Source organism: Phoxinus phoxinus (assembly GCF_949152265.1).
Source record: "Phoxinus phoxinus genome assembly, chromosome: 4".
NCBI lineage: Eukaryota > Metazoa > Chordata > Actinopteri > Cypriniformes > Leuciscidae > Phoxinus > Phoxinus phoxinus.
In genome coordinates this window covers 12,135,582-12,156,125 of record NC_136879.1, presented here as the reverse complement: position 1 = coordinate 12,156,125, position 20,544 = coordinate 12,135,582, and the positions used below count along the sequence as shown (strand labels likewise).

Below are 20,544 nucleotides of genomic sequence, written 5' to 3'. Positions count from 1 at the left end.
TGACTGTATGAGTGCTACTCCCTTTGTTTCCTACGTTTATAAACCGCGTTGCAGAATTTATATACATATAAGACATAAAACATCATATTTTTTTGTATTTAGTAATGCCCTGCAGAAACGACATAAGATATTTACACATTTCCAATAAATAATAACAATTTACAGCAACCATTCTGTTCATATCAAGTTGACATCCCCTTTGTTTCAATATAGTGTGTGGCTTTCTGTAGCATCAATGAATGTTTGTACATTTTGTAATATTTAAGTCCTTTAATTACCGTACAGTAAGTGCGAAAAGCTTGATCTCAAAATGTTTAGCCATCATTTGGTTGTCCAAAATTTTTGAGAATTTAAAAATCATCAGTGTGCTAAATGATGTATTTGAATGATAAAGTTGGTTTGCCATCAAATGCAGTCAGCTCTATAGCTGTGAAAGGGGCTTATGCGTTCAGCACAGCTTCTGGTAGGTGTGTGTGTCAGAAGGATGGGACATCATACATTAGTAACCGGCTCAGTGTCGGCCTCGTTCACGCAGCCCTGCAGTGTGAGGTTGAGCGAGCCACAGGAGATCATCAGTCTCCTGCCAAGCTTCTCATCAAACGGCTGGACAGACGCAGAATCCCCGTTCTCCGTCCGCAGACTCCGCACAACCTTCAACACAAGCACTCGTTCCTCACATCACAATATAATCACATTCCCTTTGCACAACCCCCAAACAATGTACACATTCATGAAACAGAAAGAAACTGTAGTGCTAAGACAAACTGCAGATGTATGAATTAAGTGCTGTTCCTGAAGACGTACAGGGATATCAGGGTCCAGGGAGAACAGGTTCAGTCTTTCCTCTCCTCTGGCAGCTCTCGAGCCCTCCTCGGTCTCAGATATATACTGAACAAACACAACATTAGTGTTACTTATGTTTAATGATCCATACGATCACCATTCATTTCTGGTTTATGTCTTTAAATGTGTTTTAAGGTTCTAAACAGAGAAAGAGAGACTCACTCATTAAAGGGATCATGAACTGCATTAAAATCATATGTTTCCTGAGGTGCATTTATAAAGTTAGAGGCATTTTTACATTCAAATCTGTCATGGTTAAAAAATAAAAGGCAATTTTATAGTAAGAAGAATGTGGACCTCTTTTAACTCTTTCCCTGCCATTGAAGGGATTTTCTGGCAATCCATGTTTCCATTAAACAGCACATAAATCAAAACTGCCTAATGTCACCGGAGGAAATCTCGACCCGGGACGAGCTCCAGGACTGTGAGGCTTCGGGGTGTGGATGGACTCCATCTAGATTTACTCAGCATGTGTTTCAAAATGTTGCTTTTCTAATGAAACTTACCCACAATCATGTGTTGATAACTAAAGAACGCATGCAGCTAGAATACAACGGGGCTCTGCTCTTTCTTTTGATATATTGCATGTTCAGATATTCATACAAAAAAATATTCTGGGGGCCATAAAAGTATAAAAAAAAGCTGCCGCATGCTGGCAAAAAAAAAAAAAAAAGGCAGACAGGAAAGAGTTACAAACGTTTATGACGGTTTTACTATTACAGCTGCCCAGATAATGATGATTATACCATGGTCTGGGTGAATACTCGATTCTGATTGGCTGCAGGGTGTCCGTTAAAAAGTGATGTAGGGCACCTAGTAAAGGAGTCCTAAAACCGTTAGATTTCGATTGTAAAACTAATTAAAATATAAACTAATGTTTTAAAAATGTGTTATTTGGCAAGTGAACCTGGTACAAGCAGGTTAATGCCCGACGAGGTGTCCGTTGTCAGGTATTAATGGACTTCGGCGGAGGCAACCGTCGTCCATTAATACCTGACAATGGACACCTCGTCGGGCATTAACCCTTACTTATAGTATTATATGTTTATATTTGCATTAAGTTAGCAGTGCAGAGCATTATAGCCGATCACAGACATGTCTGTTGATGATCTCACTACTGCGACTTGACTTCTGCTTTCATCATAGCAACATGCAAACACAATAAAGATGTATTGCGCAGTGCAGTGTAGATGATCATAACGGGAGCTTTAGAGTCCACAACGCAGTCACTGAGCTCGCGCTGAACTGAAGTGATTGACAGCTCCAGCCATTATATAGAGAACGCTCTTTGCTCGCTTTCTGTATTTAATTTAATCCCAGTTTAAATAAGAGATCATTCTCAGGCTAGCAAGAGGAAGATTGTGAATGTGAAGAGTTTAGTGACTGGTTTGATTAGCTAATCGCATGGACAGCAAAGACAGATGACGATGTAGATGTAGGTGTTGATGTGTCGGCGCTGTAATAAAGGCTGTGATAAATGGCTTTTATGTAATAAAAATCAGGAAGTAGGAAAACAAAGTCGGTTTGGCAGCTTGGTTTCATTAAAAGCTATTTTTGTACTAACAAGGAAGTTGAGCGTTCTGAAACTTGCAACATGTTTTAATAGCACAATGATCTCACTGCATAAATTAAGGCCCGTTTCCTTTTTCATAAAGAGGGTGCACTGATGTCATGCGCCTAGGAAGTAACGCGACAGAACTACGAATAATTACCTTGGCCAGTTCAAGGTGGATCCCGTTCTCAGTCGTTTCCTCATTTTCATGGACAGGAACATGATTCAACGACATATCAATGATCTCTAAAACAACAACAACAACAAAGAAATGTTTTAGTTGAAAATGCAATAAAGTGCAAACACTTGTAGTGATCTTCACACATGGATTTATTTTGGTCATTTTTCACTTGAGATTATCTAGATCATCTGAGACTTGAGTGTGAGCTTGGCAACTAGAGCCCGGGGCACATGTGGCCTGACATGACCTCCTGATTCCTTAACATGTAGCGCTCATGCCGACCATAGGGTCTGTGATCGACCCCAGGGCAGCCAGTGTAGACATGCTCGCTGTATCTTAAAACTTCAGAATCTATCATGGAAAAACAGAGACTGTAAAGAGTCTTCATTAGAAGTATTCTTAGCTAAAGGAAGAGAGAGTGTGAAAAGTTTTTTTTTTACATGTTTATAAATATATATCTTTTTTCTTTTTCTTTTTTTGTGTGTGTGTGTGTGTGTGTGCAAAATTTGTAATCTAAAAAAAAAAACTCTACTTGAGATCCACTTAAGATTTTGACGAACATGCCATTTTTGCCATTTTACACCACAAATATCAGACCCAATGGATGAGGGAGGATCTTAAACCTATTTGGCTCGATCTAGTTATCATACGCTCATCAAAATATGCCATTTGTTAGTAGTCCTCCTAACCTACGGTAATCAAGGCATTATGTGACAGTCAGATTGTGATTCTTACAGTTTTTGCCTGACAATTTCAGATCCATGATTTAAAATCTGGCAAATTTATGGTGACCTTATGGTGATTTGTTTAACTCTGTAATATATTTAACATAAGAAATAATAATAAGAAAAATCTAATTTTTTAAATGGTTTGAACCTGTAGAAAAATATTGCTCTTATTTTAGATTAGGGTCCAATTCTCACTATTAACTAACTATTAATTACGACTTGCGAATTAGTGGGGTAATTTACGAAATACAACCTTGGATCCATTAGCGCCGGCACTCTAACTTTAATAATGTTCAAGGTCATGGTGCAAAGGACCCTAGGTTGAAATGACTCCGAACCATCCCTTTAAATGCTTATAGCTTTATGATCAAAGCTCTGTAGTTTTTATTGTGGGGGGCAAAACATAAGATGCAATGCAAACCAATAATTCAATGTCTGAGAGATGTGCAACTATCGTTCCTCAAAAGCTGTCTGTGGAAAGTCTGTGAGTCACATTTTAACATGATTAATCATACATCCTTTTTTATTTATTATCAAGTAAACCTAAATAGATTTAGTCCATTAAGTATTCATCTTGAAATATTACTAACCATATAAAAGTTCTTATGTTTACTTTATAAAAAATCAGTGAAGATTTCACAGCAAAAAGAGGAGTAAACAACCTGAAGGTGAACATGTCTAGAATTACACTAAAAGCTGTTTTACTCCCCCGTCTCAGACAAATTGTGTGATAATAAATAGTTTTTATAATGGCCTTTGTTTGAGATATGCAGGACCTCAGGAGGATATGAGAAAGGGAGTTTCAAATGACCACTTGCTGCTTTTCTCCATGTAATTTGTCAAGTGTTGTGAGTGCTGGTCTTGTTCATTTGGTTCTGAATGAATGAATCTTTCACTAACTGCTGCACTTGTGTATATGAGGACAATAGAGCGATTTTATTTGCTCTTTCTATACTTTAGAAAGAGCTTTATATACTTTCCAAGCACCCACCGTGCTTACTGTCGCTCAGGTCCATGCTCTTGCGGTCCAGAACCGGGCCGTCTGGAGGACTGATCTGCAGGATGCGTGTTAAAGTGTTGATCCAGTCATCCATGTCCTGCTCGTTCTCGGCAGCCAGGACAAAATATGTCACTTCATTCATTTTCAACTCAAAGGCGTGTTTCCTCAGGCGGTTATTCTGTATGAACCCCAAATGAACCCATAAATCATAATAAATATCATTAGTCACCTCATTGTTTTACTAAACTGCTTTACTAAACTGTATTTGTACCAACCTGAACCACCCCGGTGCACGAGTCCAGGAAAATACAGCCTTTAGGTTCCTTTGATATTTTCTCATCTTTATAGAAGTTCATGATATAAGAGTTGTCAGTTAGCTGAGTCAACTGGAAATATCTTCGCTTGAAGGACTGTAAACGCACAGACAACAAGCAAGTGGCAGGCAATCAGCAATGTTTTACACACAAATAGTTTAAGTCATAATGTAGAATTTGTAATGAAAAAAAAAACTCTTACCCGAACAGTGATACTGTTGTTGACAGTGCTGTTAAAGTTTCCTTTATAGAGCCAGCCGGACTTAAAAACGCCGATCCCTCCTACACCTCCACTGCCTGCACCACCTCCTCCTCCTTTAGATGAGGACAACGAGGTTGTGTCCTACAAGAAAAGTGTTTAAACATCTCATATAAAGACAAGAATCAGGAATCATCAGGAAACTACAATTCTGCTCCTTTCATTTGAACCATATACACAACCTCAGTAGGCACAGTCATAAAGGCACATGGTGTCTCTGATCACTGGTAAGCAGACGACACACAACTTTACCAGTCGTTCCAACCCTTGTTTGTATCTCTGGCTGCCATTCAGACATTTCTATTGGATTGAGATCTCGTGACTATGGAGGCCATTTGAGTACGGACGCACCGATACGACAATTCTGGATTGAAACCGAATATTCTGGATGCACTTGTCCAAAAAAAAAGCTATAATTTTAATTTACATTTTTGTATAATTCTATTAATATTAGACTTTAAGATTTAAGATTAGATTTAATTCAATACTTTGAATGATACCGACTTTACTAAATACAAGCCAATAAAATTAAATAACCACACTTTTATTGAAAGTAACACCATATTACATAATCCATATCAATTTTAAGTACCAGGATTTAAGATTAAGAGAAAGAAACATTCAGTCAAGTGTGTCCAAACATATTACTGGTATGAGATTGGGAAGGCCCTCTTGATACACCATACTGACCTCATCTTTGTCCACATCTTCATGGTCAATCTCAAAAGAGTGGGAGGGCAACTTCTCTGCTTTATACAGCTTCCTGTGGCGGACAGGAGATATGGAGAGAGAACAGAGTCACCGTCGACACCATCATCAGGACAAGAAGAGAAGGAGCGAGACAGGCTTCACTTCCACCCGCAGTTTGTGGTGCTGCTGATTACGCTTAATTAACAATGTTCATTTATACATTATTAACAGCAAAGACAACAGTTCATTATGTTACCTTCTGATGTTGAGTTTTCATGTTTTATGGGAACTTTCCATAGACATGATGTTTATACTGAACAAACTGTGTATTATATCCCCTAACCCTAAACCTACCCATCAGAGGGAGAGAAAACATCACTTGGTATGATTTATAAGCTGTTTTCCTCACGGGGACTAAAAAACATCCCCAGGAATACCTGAACCACACACACACACTCTCTCACACACACAAAACCATCAAGCATCAGCGCACCAGTAAATCCTCCTCTCCTCAAAGAAGGAGTATTTTCCACATCAAGTGGTGTTTATCACCCCTTTCAGTAAGCTGTGTTCTGCCAGGACCCCACATACAGGTGTCCTTTCTCCTGCCTGTCTGAGTGCTCTTGTAAACCCGAGCCCTTTGTGTCTGTCCTGGGCGGTAGAGACAGTGTGGCGGTTTATGCAGCACAAACACACACCACACACTTACATCACTCTCTGGCCAGAGACTTTGGCGCTGCATGTCTCCAGTTTCTCGCTCCTACTGTTGTTGCTCTAATGTTATCGGTAGACAGCAAGTCTGGACATATTGTTAGAAAATTCGCTCACAGTTGATATATATTGCTGGTAAAACTCTAATTTGTAAATAAGTTTTCTTTTCGCTAAAAATTAACATTCTGCTGTTGGAAAATATTGTTATATAAACTAGATTCATTAATTGGTATTTAACTAGATTAAATAATGCGGCATTTATAATTAATTAAACCAGATAAACAATTAATATACAATTTAAACTCACTTATGCTGCCAAAAATGTTCAAAATGTCATTCAAATTTGGCAAACAATCAGTTTGCTTGTCCCTAATAATGATTGGTGTTGCTAAAACTGCTCATTGCATCATATAAACAACAAGAACTATCAACATATGAATCAAACTCACTAAGACTGCAGTCAGTTTCTTTCCCACACATCATTAATTTGCATAAAGTGAAACATTTCTTAACTTTAAGTTGCTGGACGAGCCTATATCCTGTCGCTGCACTGTTAGACCTTACCAGGGTTTTTTTAACAGTAAATTACTGGCAACACCATAATAGTGAACTAATGTAGGGAATAGTGAATGAGGGTATAGGGTGTGATTGGGAAAACAGCCTCTGAGCGTCGATTTTGAGCGCTGTCAATTCACAGTATATTCCTGTAGGCTATTTTTGTTTTCTACGATATATCACTGGAAAGTTGTATGATATTGTCAGAATTTGGCCTTTTTTACAGCAAGGGTTAACAGTGTGTCTCTCGATTCTCCTGGAAGTCACCATCTCTCCATTGAAAATGGATGGGATTTATGTTCGCTGGCATTGTGAACAGAGCTACAGGCTTCTGGAGGACATCACAAAGGATCTGCCTATTCACAAATCACCACGGGGCAATGTCTGGTCCAAGCGAATGAAACAACTAAGGCCAATTCTCTGTGCTGATCAGTCCAGTCTTTATCTGTCCGTCTGTGTCTTCTCCCCATCTCAAGCGAACTGTTCTCTCGGATATTCCTCGCCTGCTCGGAGTCTGATCGTGGATCTTGCCTGTCCCTTCCCGGCTGTTGCTGATATCGGCTGCTCCCCTGTTACCCTAAAGTGACTTGCTGGATCTTTGCTCTTGAGACTGTTTGATGAGTCTTTTTGCAGACAACTGCTTCATGATGATTCCAGCTTTAGTTGAATGAGCCTCTCTCCTCTAGTTCTTAGTTCTGTCATTATTCTAAGTGTAGTACGCAATGCCTTATGGGCTAGTCCGTTTGAAGCAATAGCACAATGGCACTGAACGGGTGTTTCACAGTGAATAGGAGTTTGAGTTCAAGTTGAGTTCAAGTCTTCACCTGTCCGTGTTCACAGCACTCGTGACAGGAATATGTGGGGAAAATAGTAGAACACTATTAAAATCCCTCTGTGGTGAAAATTAAGCTTTTAATGTTGTTTATATGTGTAAAATTCTCTATGTGGTGTTTTTAATATGCTGGTGTTATTTAACAAACCACACTGTAAAAAAAATTGCTGTAAAAAACGGCCAAATTTTGACAGTAACATGCTGTTTCCATTAAAACATTAATATACCGTAGAAAAAATGCATTTCGGGTGATATATGTTGTTTTCGAGAAAGTAGCCTACAGAAATATACTGTGTATTAAGAGCGCTCAAAGTCGACACTCAGAGGCTGTGTTCCCAATCACACCCTATACCCTCATTCACTACATTAGTTCACTAATACAGTCCACTTGACTGAGTGAATAATTACAATAGTTAATTAAGTTACTTTTCTAAGTTAATTAAGACACTGATGAACACCTGCTGTTAACAAGCAGAATCACTGAAGGAAAGAGACATTAAGGCCCTGTTTACACGAGAGCGCTCGCGGGTGAAAACGTAAAAATATTATCGGATGTTCCTTTCGTTTACAAAGTGAAACCACCCTCCAGAGTGGAAATCATAAAAACGCTCCACCATCGCGTTCTCGTCTAAAGGGTAAAAACGCAAAAGTCGGTCCCACTTTATATTAAGTGGCCCTAATACCTGTGAACTTACATGGTAACTACATGTGTACATAGTATGTAACTACAGTGTAAGTACACATTAGTACATAGTATCTACAGCTGTAACATTTCCGTAACTACACATATGTAACAACCCTCAGAATGGTATGTGTAAGTACAAATGTGTAACAGGACATTGGTAACAACACTTTTTCACTTAAGTAAGTACACATGTGTAACAGTAATTATGTAACTACATTTTGTAACAACAATATGTAGCCTATTTGTTGTTCCACTTCCACATGCAGTTTTAGATACTGCAGTTACCAGTTTGGAATACATGTATTTATGACTGGCAGGACTAATGTTGAATTACAACTAAAGTTTCACCTTGTGATACCAGTGTTACATGGTAACTCCTCAGGAACTGTCCACTTAATATAAAGTGTAATTGTTAAGGTAATTGTAGTGTACATCAGTGTCGTTACATGATAATTCCATAGGAACTGTCCACTTGTTGGAAATTAAATACATTTATACCCAAACTGGTAACTGCAGTCTCTAAGACTGCATGTGGAATTGGAACAACAAATAGGCTACATATTGTTAATACAAAATGTAGTTACACATGTGTACTTACTAATGTGAAAAAAGTGTTGTTACCAATGTCCTGTTACACATTTGTACTTACACATACCATTACGTGGGTTGTTACATACGTGTAGTTACACTAATAATACAGTTGTAGATACTATGTACTAATGTGTACTTACACTGTAGTTACATACTATGTACACATGTAGTTACCATGTAAGTTCACAGGTATTAGGGCCACTTAATATAAAGTGGGACCAAATTTAATTATCAAACTAAAATATAGCATTAATTTCATTGACAAAAAAAAATCATCTGTAATTTTTGAGCGACACGCGAAGAGCACCGAGGGTTAAAGCAGCAGCTTTACCGTAAGGTACCGTATTAAACATGAAAAACTGTGTCAGCGTCTCTTTCACTTTCAGTGCTTCACATTGCCACTTAGCCACCTGGATTGCACACTACATCCAATTTCACACACTTTTGCGTCACCATATATGCACGCAGATTTCCCCCCGATAACGCTCGTCTAAACGCAGAATAAAAAGTGATAACGCAACGCCACTTTTGCGTTTTCTCTTCAGATCGCTTCCGTGTAAACATAGCCTTAATCTCTGAAGATCTCAGCGGAGGAGGATTAAACAACTCCACAAACAGCATTACCAGCTTCACTTATTACTACCAGTTTGACTTTATTTCTCTCAGACGTAATTTTGTATTTTTGACTATGGTATCACTGAGATTTTGCAGATCTATCGAAGTTTTGACAACCAGAAAATATGAATATTTTAAAAAGTTTATGCTCAGAACGTTTTTAACTTCTAGATCGAGTATGGGGAGGCTGCAGACCTAAAGCCGGTAGATATACGCCCCAAGCAGTTTTACGCCCCTGGCAGTTTTACGCCCCTGTTGTTCCTGATGCGTCCAGTAGGGGGAGGCTGTACAGCGACACGAATTGAGGTATGTTTTAATTTTTTTATTTTTATTAATTAATTAATTTATTTTGTATTGCAAATGAAAGGATACAGACATTAACAGTGAGAAGAGGAAAAAAAACTAAACAAAAAAAACAGACATTGGACATCAAAAGAGGTTGAATTAGGCTACACAAATCAATATAATATTACTTTTTGTCAATAAAAAATTAAAGGTTCTTTCCAACAGACTCAAGGATATTATTTGTTTTAGAAACCTTTGAGTTTAAAGGTTTTGCCATTGGATGGTTCTGTCTTTATGCAGATGAAACTTGCCCAGAATTTACCAAAAAGTTCAGGACGATCTGGCTTAAACTTATCTTACCACGTATGTAGGACACTGTTTTGTAGCTGTATGACGACCAATAGAGAATAGTACAGCAGATATTAAATCGAGGATCCATATGATTACACGGTAGGCTACTGTATGTCAAATGGTCTAAATATGGTTAATATCTAAATGTAACTTTATATAAATTCACAACAACATATTTCACTTAGTCTCCAGACTCCATATAAAAATATACGGTGAATAGGCCTATAACTGCAGTAGGTCATATCATTACTTGTTATAACACGTAGTTGATCCAACTATGTGTATTTTTTTATTTTTCAATTCACAAAAACAAAAGTTTTCTGTAGGCTGAGTGAAGAGAGTGAACACCGACTGAATATCTGCATTTATTTTTATATTTTAATCCGTGCAGATCTACACTGTAGCGTTTATATTTAAATGAACAAAAAATACAAAATTGTCAAGTCTATGGACGGGTTATTAATGTGTAAGCGTCGATTTAATGATTTCGCAGTATATCCCCCTACTGGACGCATCAGGAACAACAGTGGCGTAAAACTGCCTGGGGCGTAAAACTGCCTGGGGCGTATATCTCCCGGCTCCAGGTCTGCAGCCTCCCCTTATAGGCTGGATCAGGGGGGTGGTTCGATTCATTGGCTTGGGATTTGATTTTGATCTTGATTCCATATTGTTTCATTTGGCTAAATATTTGGTATAGTAGGGCTTTCACATCTCTCTCAACTAATGCTGTAAACATAGAAACCTATCAGCTGGTATTATTATTAAAGGTTAAAATTAAAAACTCATTCTTATACAATTAACATAATGTGGTATTTATAAAAATGTTATACTTTAAATGATGTAAGAGTAAAAATATAATAAATATGTAATTTAGTGCACCTACACTGTAAAAAAAAATTGCTGCGATTATTTAGCACAACTTAAAATCCAACATTGTTTCAACTTTAAAAAGTATGTGTTCAAGCTTGACTTAAAATATTAAGTTTAGTTAACTTAAGTTTAGTTTGGTTAAGTTGGATATTTAAGTTATCTCAACAAATTTTAACTAATCGCAGCCACATTTTTTACAGTGTATTTAGCCAAATGTTCTTCTCTAAAGCAATTGTTTCTTACTAACTAACATCCTATATGGTCATTGAATGGCTTTACGTGACATATTGTTCACAAGTTGTATTATTCACGTCTTTCTCATTGAACGATTACATGAGACATGATACAATTCAGTAAGCTGTACTGTATCTTTCACATCCCGTCTGATGTTCATTCATGCTTATTTGGTGCTATAACTAGTAATAAAGAGGAACACAGATCGGCTCTCGTGCCGCTTGAACTGAGATGCTACAGCGATCTGTCGTGCCATATTTAAGAGCACCAAAAATGGTATCGTTTAAATTTGGTAATAAAATGGACAGAATTTGAAAGCTGAGACTTTGTTTCATATAAAAGTAACCTGCTCTGTCTTGTCTTTCACTGTCAGTGCGTTGTTTGTTTTTTCACTGCATGAGAAAATGGATGTGTGTAAACAGTGTCAGTTGCGTGAGTCTCACACTTAATCCGTGAGAGTTGGCAGCCATGGATATAGTTTTGTTTGAAAATATTATTCATATTTGAAAAATCTTTATCTGCCAAAGGTGTCTGTTAAAGTGCTTCATCCAAAGCATCTGTTGTGTCCAAACATTTGATGAACATCTTTTAAAAGCAGCTTACATACATTCAAAATCTAAATCATTTTCTATATTACATGTATAGAAAATTATTTAGATTTTGAATGTGTCAATTTAACATCTGATAGGAATCATCTAATGCATAGTTCACACTACAGGATTTTAAGCCCGATTTGCAAACGATTGATCTTTTTTTTCTTTTTTCAGAGCAAATCATCGCGCAGTGCAGTTTGCAGCACTAATTTCTGTCTGACATCCACCTCGCGTGTTGTGTTCTTCTTCGTCTTCTTCGCTGGGTAGTGGCATGCGTGCTGTTTCACGTCATTTCCGGTTTGTTTTATCGCGTGATTTTTCGTGACAAAAGGTGGTTTGTAGACAAGATAGAATCGTTGGCTGACAGAGTTGTTGTCAACTCGTGTAGTGCGTTACCTCCTGTTGCGGATCAATTACGTTGTGTCGTGTGGTGTGAACAGCTCAAGAACTTGAACACTCCTGATTTCACAGAGAGCAAGTCATGTAGTGTGAACCGCACAGTTCAGCCCGACGTTTTAAAATCCTGTAGTGTGAACTTGCCTTAAGAGACATACATTACATTTTCCAGAAGAAAACAAGCACATAATAAAGACAAAGATGTCACCTTAACATAAAGTGTAAACAAAGTTTGTCATTATTATGACTGTTGACTAATGAAATAATAATTCTCATTATTATGAAATAATATTTCTTACTCGGCTATGGTAAAAATATGCTTCTATAGTTTTAAAAGACAACGCTGCTGTTTGAAGGTTTGGTGGAGCTGTACCTGGGCAGCATGCGGTAGTCCCCTGCGTACTCTTCATATTTATACTGGATCACATGCAGCTGGGAGTTGAAGTATTGACAAGCCTAAAGGAAAAAAATACAGTTATATACAGACAGGGGTTCCTACTGTAAGAGCTAAAGGACAAAAAAAACATTCACTCAGTCATTCATTTCTATTTCTTGCCTTCAATTCAAAAAGCCCTACAGAAAAATTAAATGTGTAATTTTCTGAGTTAAGTGAATGACCACCAACATATCAAAGATGTTTGAGGTAAAAAAAAGCTTTAGGTTAAACGCTTTCTAAAAAAGAAAAAAAACAAATTTGACAATTTTCAATGGCAAACCGAAGCTCAAACATGTATGAATGCTTTGGTTGCATGGACATTCATGCATTCACTAGTCACAATGTTGTAAGATTAATGTAATTAAAAGTTTAATGTAAGTCTGATGGGTTTCAAACAACATAAGGGTGAGAAAATAAATTTTTATTTCCCTTTCGAATGGGAACTCGCACTGCTTCCTAGGACGCAATGGAGAACGCGACCGGTGTCTGAAGCACGTCAATACATTGGCTGGTGACAGCCTGTGACGTCACTGCTAGTGCGACCAGAGTATAAGAGGCCTGTAGTGCAAGTGATTCTCTTCCTTCTCTTCGGGAGCGTTTGTTTGGGACATGTCAAAGGCAGTTATGGCAGCGAAAAGTTTCAGGAAGTGTGTACATGTCAGGATTATCTGACACCAGATGATTTACACGATCTGTGCTTTCTTTGCTTGGGCGAGGAGCATGCGTATGAGGAGTTGCTAGAGGTTATGTCCTACATCAGATTGCATCTGCCCTGGAGGCACGAGAGATGTGAGATTGCTTGTGGCAGGTTGGACGAGCGATTTTTATCCGGATATAATTGTTATGTGATTTTTATCCAGCTATCACCCTTCTGTTTCTTCCAGATCTGCATGCTGAGGTGGAAAGATCTTGGAAGAAAGCATTTTCGGCCCACATTCATCTATTTCAGTATGCAAATTATGCAAGGGTAGAGCCGTAGAGGGAATGCGTGAGCATGGACATGAGTCGATGCCACCTGTTGAAGAGACGCTAGCCAGCCATCTCTCGCTAGAAGAGGCATCGATGTTGAAGGCTCACACTCTGCCGACCAAACCGCTGCATATGACGTATGAAAGGCAGAGTGTATGCAGCAGCGGGTCATTTATTAATTCATTCATTTATATAGCACAAATAAACACAACTATAGTTGACCACTGTGCTGTACAGGACAAATCTAAAATATATAAAAAGAGAGACACACAATAGAAACAACTTTAAACTAGTTGCGATATGCGATATTGCGATATGGATAGTGGGAGATTATTCCATAGCCTAGATCCAATGACTGCAAACGCACAATATCCTTGAGACTTGAACTTTGATTTAAAAACGAAAAGCAGTATTTTCAGTTCAATTCTGTAACGCACTGGCAACCAATTTAGAGCAATTAAAATTGGAGTAATATGTTCTCGCTTACAAATTCCAGTTAAAAATCTAGCTAAAGCGTTTGTACCATCTGAAGCCCTGTCATAGTCGACTGGGATATTACAATAATATAGAGAATTACAATAATCCAAGCGAGATGTGTAACTCTTTCAATATCTTTGAAAGATAAAAAGGGCTTAACTCTGGACAAAAGTTTCAAGTGAAAAAAACTTAACTATTGATTTGTTTATCAAGTTTAAGGGTGGAATCCAGAACAGCTGGTTTAATGTAGGAGTTCGGATTCCCAACATTAAAATGTATTTGATCCATTTGATCTTTACCCATAGAGTGCCCAAATACAATGACTTCCGTTTTACTCGCATTTAAGTGTAAATTTGAGGACATCCAGAACCTTATATCAGCTAGGCAAGGCAAGCAAAGGTTTCTAAGCTTTCCTTGTCCTTGCGCTTCAAAGGCAGACAGATTTGGGTGTCATCTGCATAAAAATGAATGGACACTCCATGCCTTTTAAGAGTAGAGCCCAATGGTACCATGTATAGAGAGAACGGAGTAGGAGCCAGGATGGGTCCTTGAGGAACACCACAAGTGAGAGAAGCTAAAGATGAAACAGAGTTTCCATGGATCCATGGTAAGAAGTGACGTTACGGTACGAAGTGACGTCCCAGCATTTGCATATGACCGCCTCCAGCCCAAGACAACTACGCTTTAAGCGCAAGACAACTACGCTCATTTGTATCATTGTTGCGCCCGCGCGCTGCGCGCCTCACAAGTGTTCAGTCGACGGACAGTGAGTGGGTCTGTGTACAGGGAAATGACGATGCCACGCAGATGTTCTGTTCCTGGCTGTGGACAAACAACATCTTTGAATACGCTGCGAAAGATCCAGACGTCAGGGAAAAATGGATGCACTTTATTTTTTGCGGACGTCTCAGTCACGGCAGTGTTAGTTTAAGCGTTTGTTCTACATTTGAAGGATGACTGTTTTGAGAACATATCCCAAAATGATGCTGGCTTTGCCAGAAAACTGTTGCTCAAAGATAAGTCCGTGCCGACTATTCTGGGCTCAACAACGACGACGCAAACTGTAAGTAAGTAATGTATTTAAAACTTTAAACTACTTTTTAAATACGCGGAATCCGCAAATGTTCTGGCTGGGGGCGTTAATAATTGATGCATAGGCACTGACGTTAGCCAATCATAACAGTGGGCGTTAACACTGAACTCTTAAAGGGGAAACACCCCCAAAACAGACTGTTTGAATCAGAGGATGAGAAACAGGGTGGGAAAAGGTCATAAATCACTATATTTTAAAAGTTTTTTGTAAAAAAAACTATAGTCATACTATAATTGCACCTAAGGGAACATAATAATAAAATAAAAAACCCATGTCATGACCCCTTTAAATACGCATGTTAGTTACTGTACGTTTATTTTCTACTGTGTGAGCTGTATCTTGTGTTACTGTAACTCTTTAATTCAGAAACAACGGTGACTTTGAAACACGTATCTTGCTTTATTTGCTACTGAATTAAATGATTGTTAAAAAGTACTAAACTAAAAGATCATCTTGCTGTCGTGTTCTCATTACATTACATATGACAATGATATTGTGTTTTAAAACAGATTATGTGGAAAGAAAATATGTACAACTGTAATGAAAACAGAAAATTAGAGTGATTAACAGTGTTACAAGTGTGATGTTTTGAAATGTAGACTTTACACAGTAACCCTCCTGTCTCCATCTGTATTTATGAACTACTTTTTTATTTGGGATTACAACCAAAGCCACACACACGCACACACACACACTCTTACCTGTCTGACCAGCAGACATTCAGCATGTTTGTCAGCTCCCTCTGGCACAGTGGACTTCACAGTTCTCCTCTCTACAGGAAGAGTGGACACCTAGAATAAAAAAGATGGAGATCATTTGAAATCATCAATGAAATCAAATGTATAATTCAAGATGGGTTTATGGGAGTCATGAGGGCTTATTTAGCTTTATTTTCATACTCAATCATATGATCCTTCATACTTAGGCCTACTAGAGTACATAGTCATATGTGCACTCTTCACAAATGGCGCTTTAAATCTCTTGATAAAAAAAAGAAACATTGTACTGAATGACAGCTTGCTTATTTTGCTCAAGATAAGGATATATTAAGTCCACATTTCATGCAAATAAGAAACTATGCTTTTAACCACAGGTCGAGATCTGTCGTTCCAACCACACAACTTTGTGAAGCTGCTTGCGAGCGAACGTTACAACTATGGTTTGGGGAAACACGACTCGTTGAACTATGCTGATAATGACAGCACGTTTGACCATACTTTCCTAACAATGCTTTTGGGAAACACACCCCTGATTGGTTGTGGTGGCTAGAAATGACTGAAAGACATTCAGCATTGCGGGCTGATCTCATTACGAATCGCCCTGAGCCTCTTGAAACAATTCTTTCAATACTCAGACCAAGACAGAAACCAACACATGTGCTAGCAATGGGAATTTGCATTAATCATATGCTGCAGCTCACTTATACTACGCCCTAAAAGTATATACTCTATTTTTGAAGAAAAAGTAGATACTTTTGAGTTTGTAGCAGAAGAGTAGAAAAGCTTTAGGATGGGGGGACGGGGATGGGGGGATGGGGGGACGTGGGCGGGGGGAGAAGAGATGTAGATTCAGACGATTCTGAGGTGAGACTTGCGTCTAGGATGAGAATGTTATTTTCCGAAGAGAGAGTTCAAATGTTTATTTTCCAGAAACGTCCTTCTGTCTTCTCGGGGAGTAGTCGTTCCTCAAACAGACGGATCCTCATTTTCTAATTTCTCTAGTCTTACAATTCCAAGTCCAAAAGTAATGTACATGCATTTTGTTGACTATATTACTTCAGTTGAATTAGTTTTTAATCACTTGTGATGTGATATCATAATGTCTCAGAGTTACACATTGCTCCTGTGCAACTGAAGTCCTCAATTTGTTTGACCAGATTAATAAACAATGGCTTGATGGAAAGGAATTCTGAGTTTAAAAGAGTTTAATAACAACACTACACTCACCTCTAGAGGAATTCAGGCTTATGGAGTTGGACTGTATTATATGCCAAATAAATGCAATGCCATTGTTGAGGCATGTAACATAATGACCAGATAACAAATAACTCAAGGAACAAAACCACAAGGATAACAGAACCAGAAGCAACCATTACATATACAACAACTGACAAAATAACAAGTACAACACAAGGGCTATACACAGGGGCAAAAAAGCTTAACAAGGAAACGAGACACACCTTGAAAAAACAGAGATTCTAATTATTGGACAAAAAACTTCCACACGTAATAACCTAGAGTACTGTCTAACACTTGACGGCTGCTCTGTTAAGTCTTCGTCGTCGGTTAGGAACATGGGTTTGCTCTTTGATACCAATCTTTCATTTGAAAGTCATGTGTCTAGTATCTGTAAAACCGCATTTTTCCATCTTAAAAATATATCTAAATTACGCCAAATGCTCTCATTGACAAATGCGGAACAATTAGTTCATGCGTTTATGACCTCAAGGCTAGATTATTGTAATGCTTTTCTGGATGGTTGCCCTGCACGCTTAACAAACAAACTACAGCTAGTTCAAAACGCAGCAGCTCGAGTTCTTACTAGAACCAGGAAGTATGACCATATTAGCCCCGTTCTGTCAACACTGCATTGGCTGCCTATTAAACATCGTATAAACTTTAAAATATTTCTGATCACTTACAAAGCACTAAATGGTTTAGCTCCGCAGTACTTGAGCGAGCTCTTAACGCATTATAGTCCTTCACGTCTATTGCGATCTCAAAATTCCGGCCAGTTAATAATACCTAGAATATCAAAATCGACTGCTGGCGGTAGATCCTTTTCCTCTCTAGCACCAAAACTCTGGAACAGTCTTCCTACCATTGTCCGGGAAGCAGACACACTGTCAGTTCAAAGCTAGATTAAGACACATCTCTTCGGCCTAGCATACACATAACACATTATAGACTTCTATAACTCAATGTTAGGCTTCTGGTGTTGTCCCAGCACACAGAGTTTTGTTATAGGAACGTTCTCCAAATATTCAGTGTCGGTTCTGGGAACTTAAAGAAATTCCAGTTTTCTTGACGTTAGAGAAACGTGTTTTAGAAGGCGTGATGTTCCTCAAACTTTATTTCAACTTAATTTTGATTAACAATTCGACATGATTTGTAACATTCCAAGAACATGAAAATGTCCAGTTTCCTGAATGTTAATAGAATGTTATTTAAATGTAGTAAGATGTTTTTGAAAAATTCTTTCAATCATTCAAACACCTGCTGTGAACAAGCACTGAAAGAAGGAGAAATAAGAACACAAACTACAACTTTCTTCTTGATAAAATCAACTTCAGCTTCACTTATTACTGACCAGACTGACTTTATTTCCGGTAGACGTCTACATCAGTTCTTGTTGAGAATAAACAGAGGTTTAGATGTTGATGAATGATTGATTAGTTGATTTCATTTTCTGCAGCTTCTCAGAAATCCTTTCTGCATTGAGAAAGCAGATCAACATGACTGCATTAAAGTGGTCTAAAAAACTCCTTTTGGACGTTAAGTATTTTTTTAGAATAAATTATAAAAGTCATCTAATTTGATTAACATAATTTGTAACACTGAAGCTATTTGTATAAGAATGTCAAAAACTATGTGAAAGTTATGATGTTGAGACACACTTAGACATCAACACCCATCATACAAACCTCAACAATGGTGACAATTATAAATAATTCAGCTGCATAATTTACTCATGCCACAATGCATGCTGGGAGCCATGGATGTGTTTTGTCTGCTGGCATAAAGCATTTCACCATTGTTGAGTTTCATATGCTGACAGTTGATGTCTGTGAGTGTATAAACAACACAAAACCAGTTTTAAACAAAGTTTACAATGACAGTGTAATTGATACACTCACAGACATCAATATTCAGCATCTGAAACACAACAGTATTAAACTCAGCTGATGTGATAAAGATTATTTGTAACACCACTTTTTCATTAATGCTTCAATTCCGTAAGCCAACAATTACAGAAAAAAACACTCGTTTAGACTTTAATGCAGTAGTAGTTTGACCATTAAACCAGTCATGTTGATCTGCTTTATCAATGCATAATTTGCATTTATCAATGTTTTCTGAACTTAACAAAAGTCAAGGGTCAAGAGCCCAACTAAAGCAAACAGTTGACTTCAACCAAACACTAACATCTAAACCTCTGTTAATTCCCAATAAGAACGGCTGTAAGCGTCTGGCAGAAATAAAGTCAGTCTGGTCAGTAATAAGTGAAGCTGGTAATGCTGTTTGTGGAGTTGTTTAATCCTCCTCCGCTGAGATCTTGAGAGATTTCATGTATTTTTTTATCTTCAGTGATTTCATCTAAGAAATGAAGAAAGTTGTAGTTTGTGATCTCATCTAAGAAATGAAGAAAGTTGTAGTTTGTGATCTTATTTCTCTCTCTTTCAGTGCTTGTTCACGGCAGGAGTTTGAATGATTGAAAGAATGTTTCAGGAACATCATACTAACATTTAAATAACATTATATTAACATTCAGGAAACCGGACATTTTTATGTTCTTGGGTTCCTAGAATATTTAATTGTTAATCAAAATTAAGTTGAAAGAATGTTTGAGGAACATCACACCTTTTAAAGCACGTTCCTCTAACGCCAAGAAAACTGTAATTTTTTTGAAACACTGAATATTTGGAGAACGTTCTTATACCAAACATCTGTTAGCTGGGGTAATATTATGATGGCACACTTGGGACCCTTAGTACCAATTGAGCATCATTTAAACGCCACAGAGTATTGTTGCTGACCAAGTCCATCCATTTACGACCACAGTGTACCATTTTCAGAAGGCCTCTTCTTTGGGATGTGGGATGTGCTGGAACGGGAGACTGTGTGATGATATCCTGCCAATATGAACCAGAATCTTTGAGGAACCTTGTTGAATCTATTCCATGAAGAATTAATGCAGCTCTGAAGGCAAAACGAGGTACTAGTGTAGCTAATGAAGTGGACGTTGAGAGTATATTGTGTTTAATACATGAGGCCTAAAGGCCTAAATTAAATCTGTTCATCATATAAAGCAATCATATCTCTTGGATTAAACTGCTTGATTCATATTTATTATTTAATTAAAAAATCTATCTATTTTTTCCCCCAAAGATTAATCAATTATTTATGGAATGGAACAATATGAGGATGAATAAATGATGACAGAACTTTTATTTTTGGGTGAACTATCTCTTTAAGCTGTGTAAAATGTAGTCGTGGCCCATCATGCTCTTTTCTGTGACTTCTTGTATAAAACAGCACTTTTTTGGTGTCATTTTCTTTTTTAC

At 37.8% G+C, this 20,544-nt stretch overlaps 1 protein-coding gene across 4 annotated transcripts in view; it reads right to left on the bottom strand.

Moving 5' to 3' along the window:
* Window positions 1-20,544, bottom strand: part of dock10 (dedicator of cytokinesis 10) — a 179,092-nt gene that overhangs the window by 91,328 nt on the left and 67,220 nt on the right. For all 4 annotated transcript variants that reach the window (XM_079611252.1, XM_079611254.1, XM_079611253.1 and 1 more), the window contains exons 3-11: window positions 15,962-16,051; window positions 12,659-12,741; window positions 5,568-5,640; window positions 4,821-4,961; window positions 4,580-4,714; window positions 4,296-4,482; window positions 2,556-2,641; window positions 805-888; window positions 499-651 (exon numbers count right to left, since the gene is read on the bottom strand). In XM_079611252.1, the coding sequence (XP_079467378.1) occupies window positions 499-651; window positions 805-888; window positions 2,556-2,641; window positions 4,296-4,482; window positions 4,580-4,714; window positions 4,821-4,961; window positions 5,568-5,640; window positions 12,659-12,741; window positions 15,962-16,051 (1,032 nt within the window). The remainder of the gene's footprint in view (window positions 1-498; window positions 652-804; window positions 889-2,555; window positions 2,642-4,295; window positions 4,483-4,579; window positions 4,715-4,820; window positions 4,962-5,567; window positions 5,641-12,658; window positions 12,742-15,961; window positions 16,052-20,544) is intronic.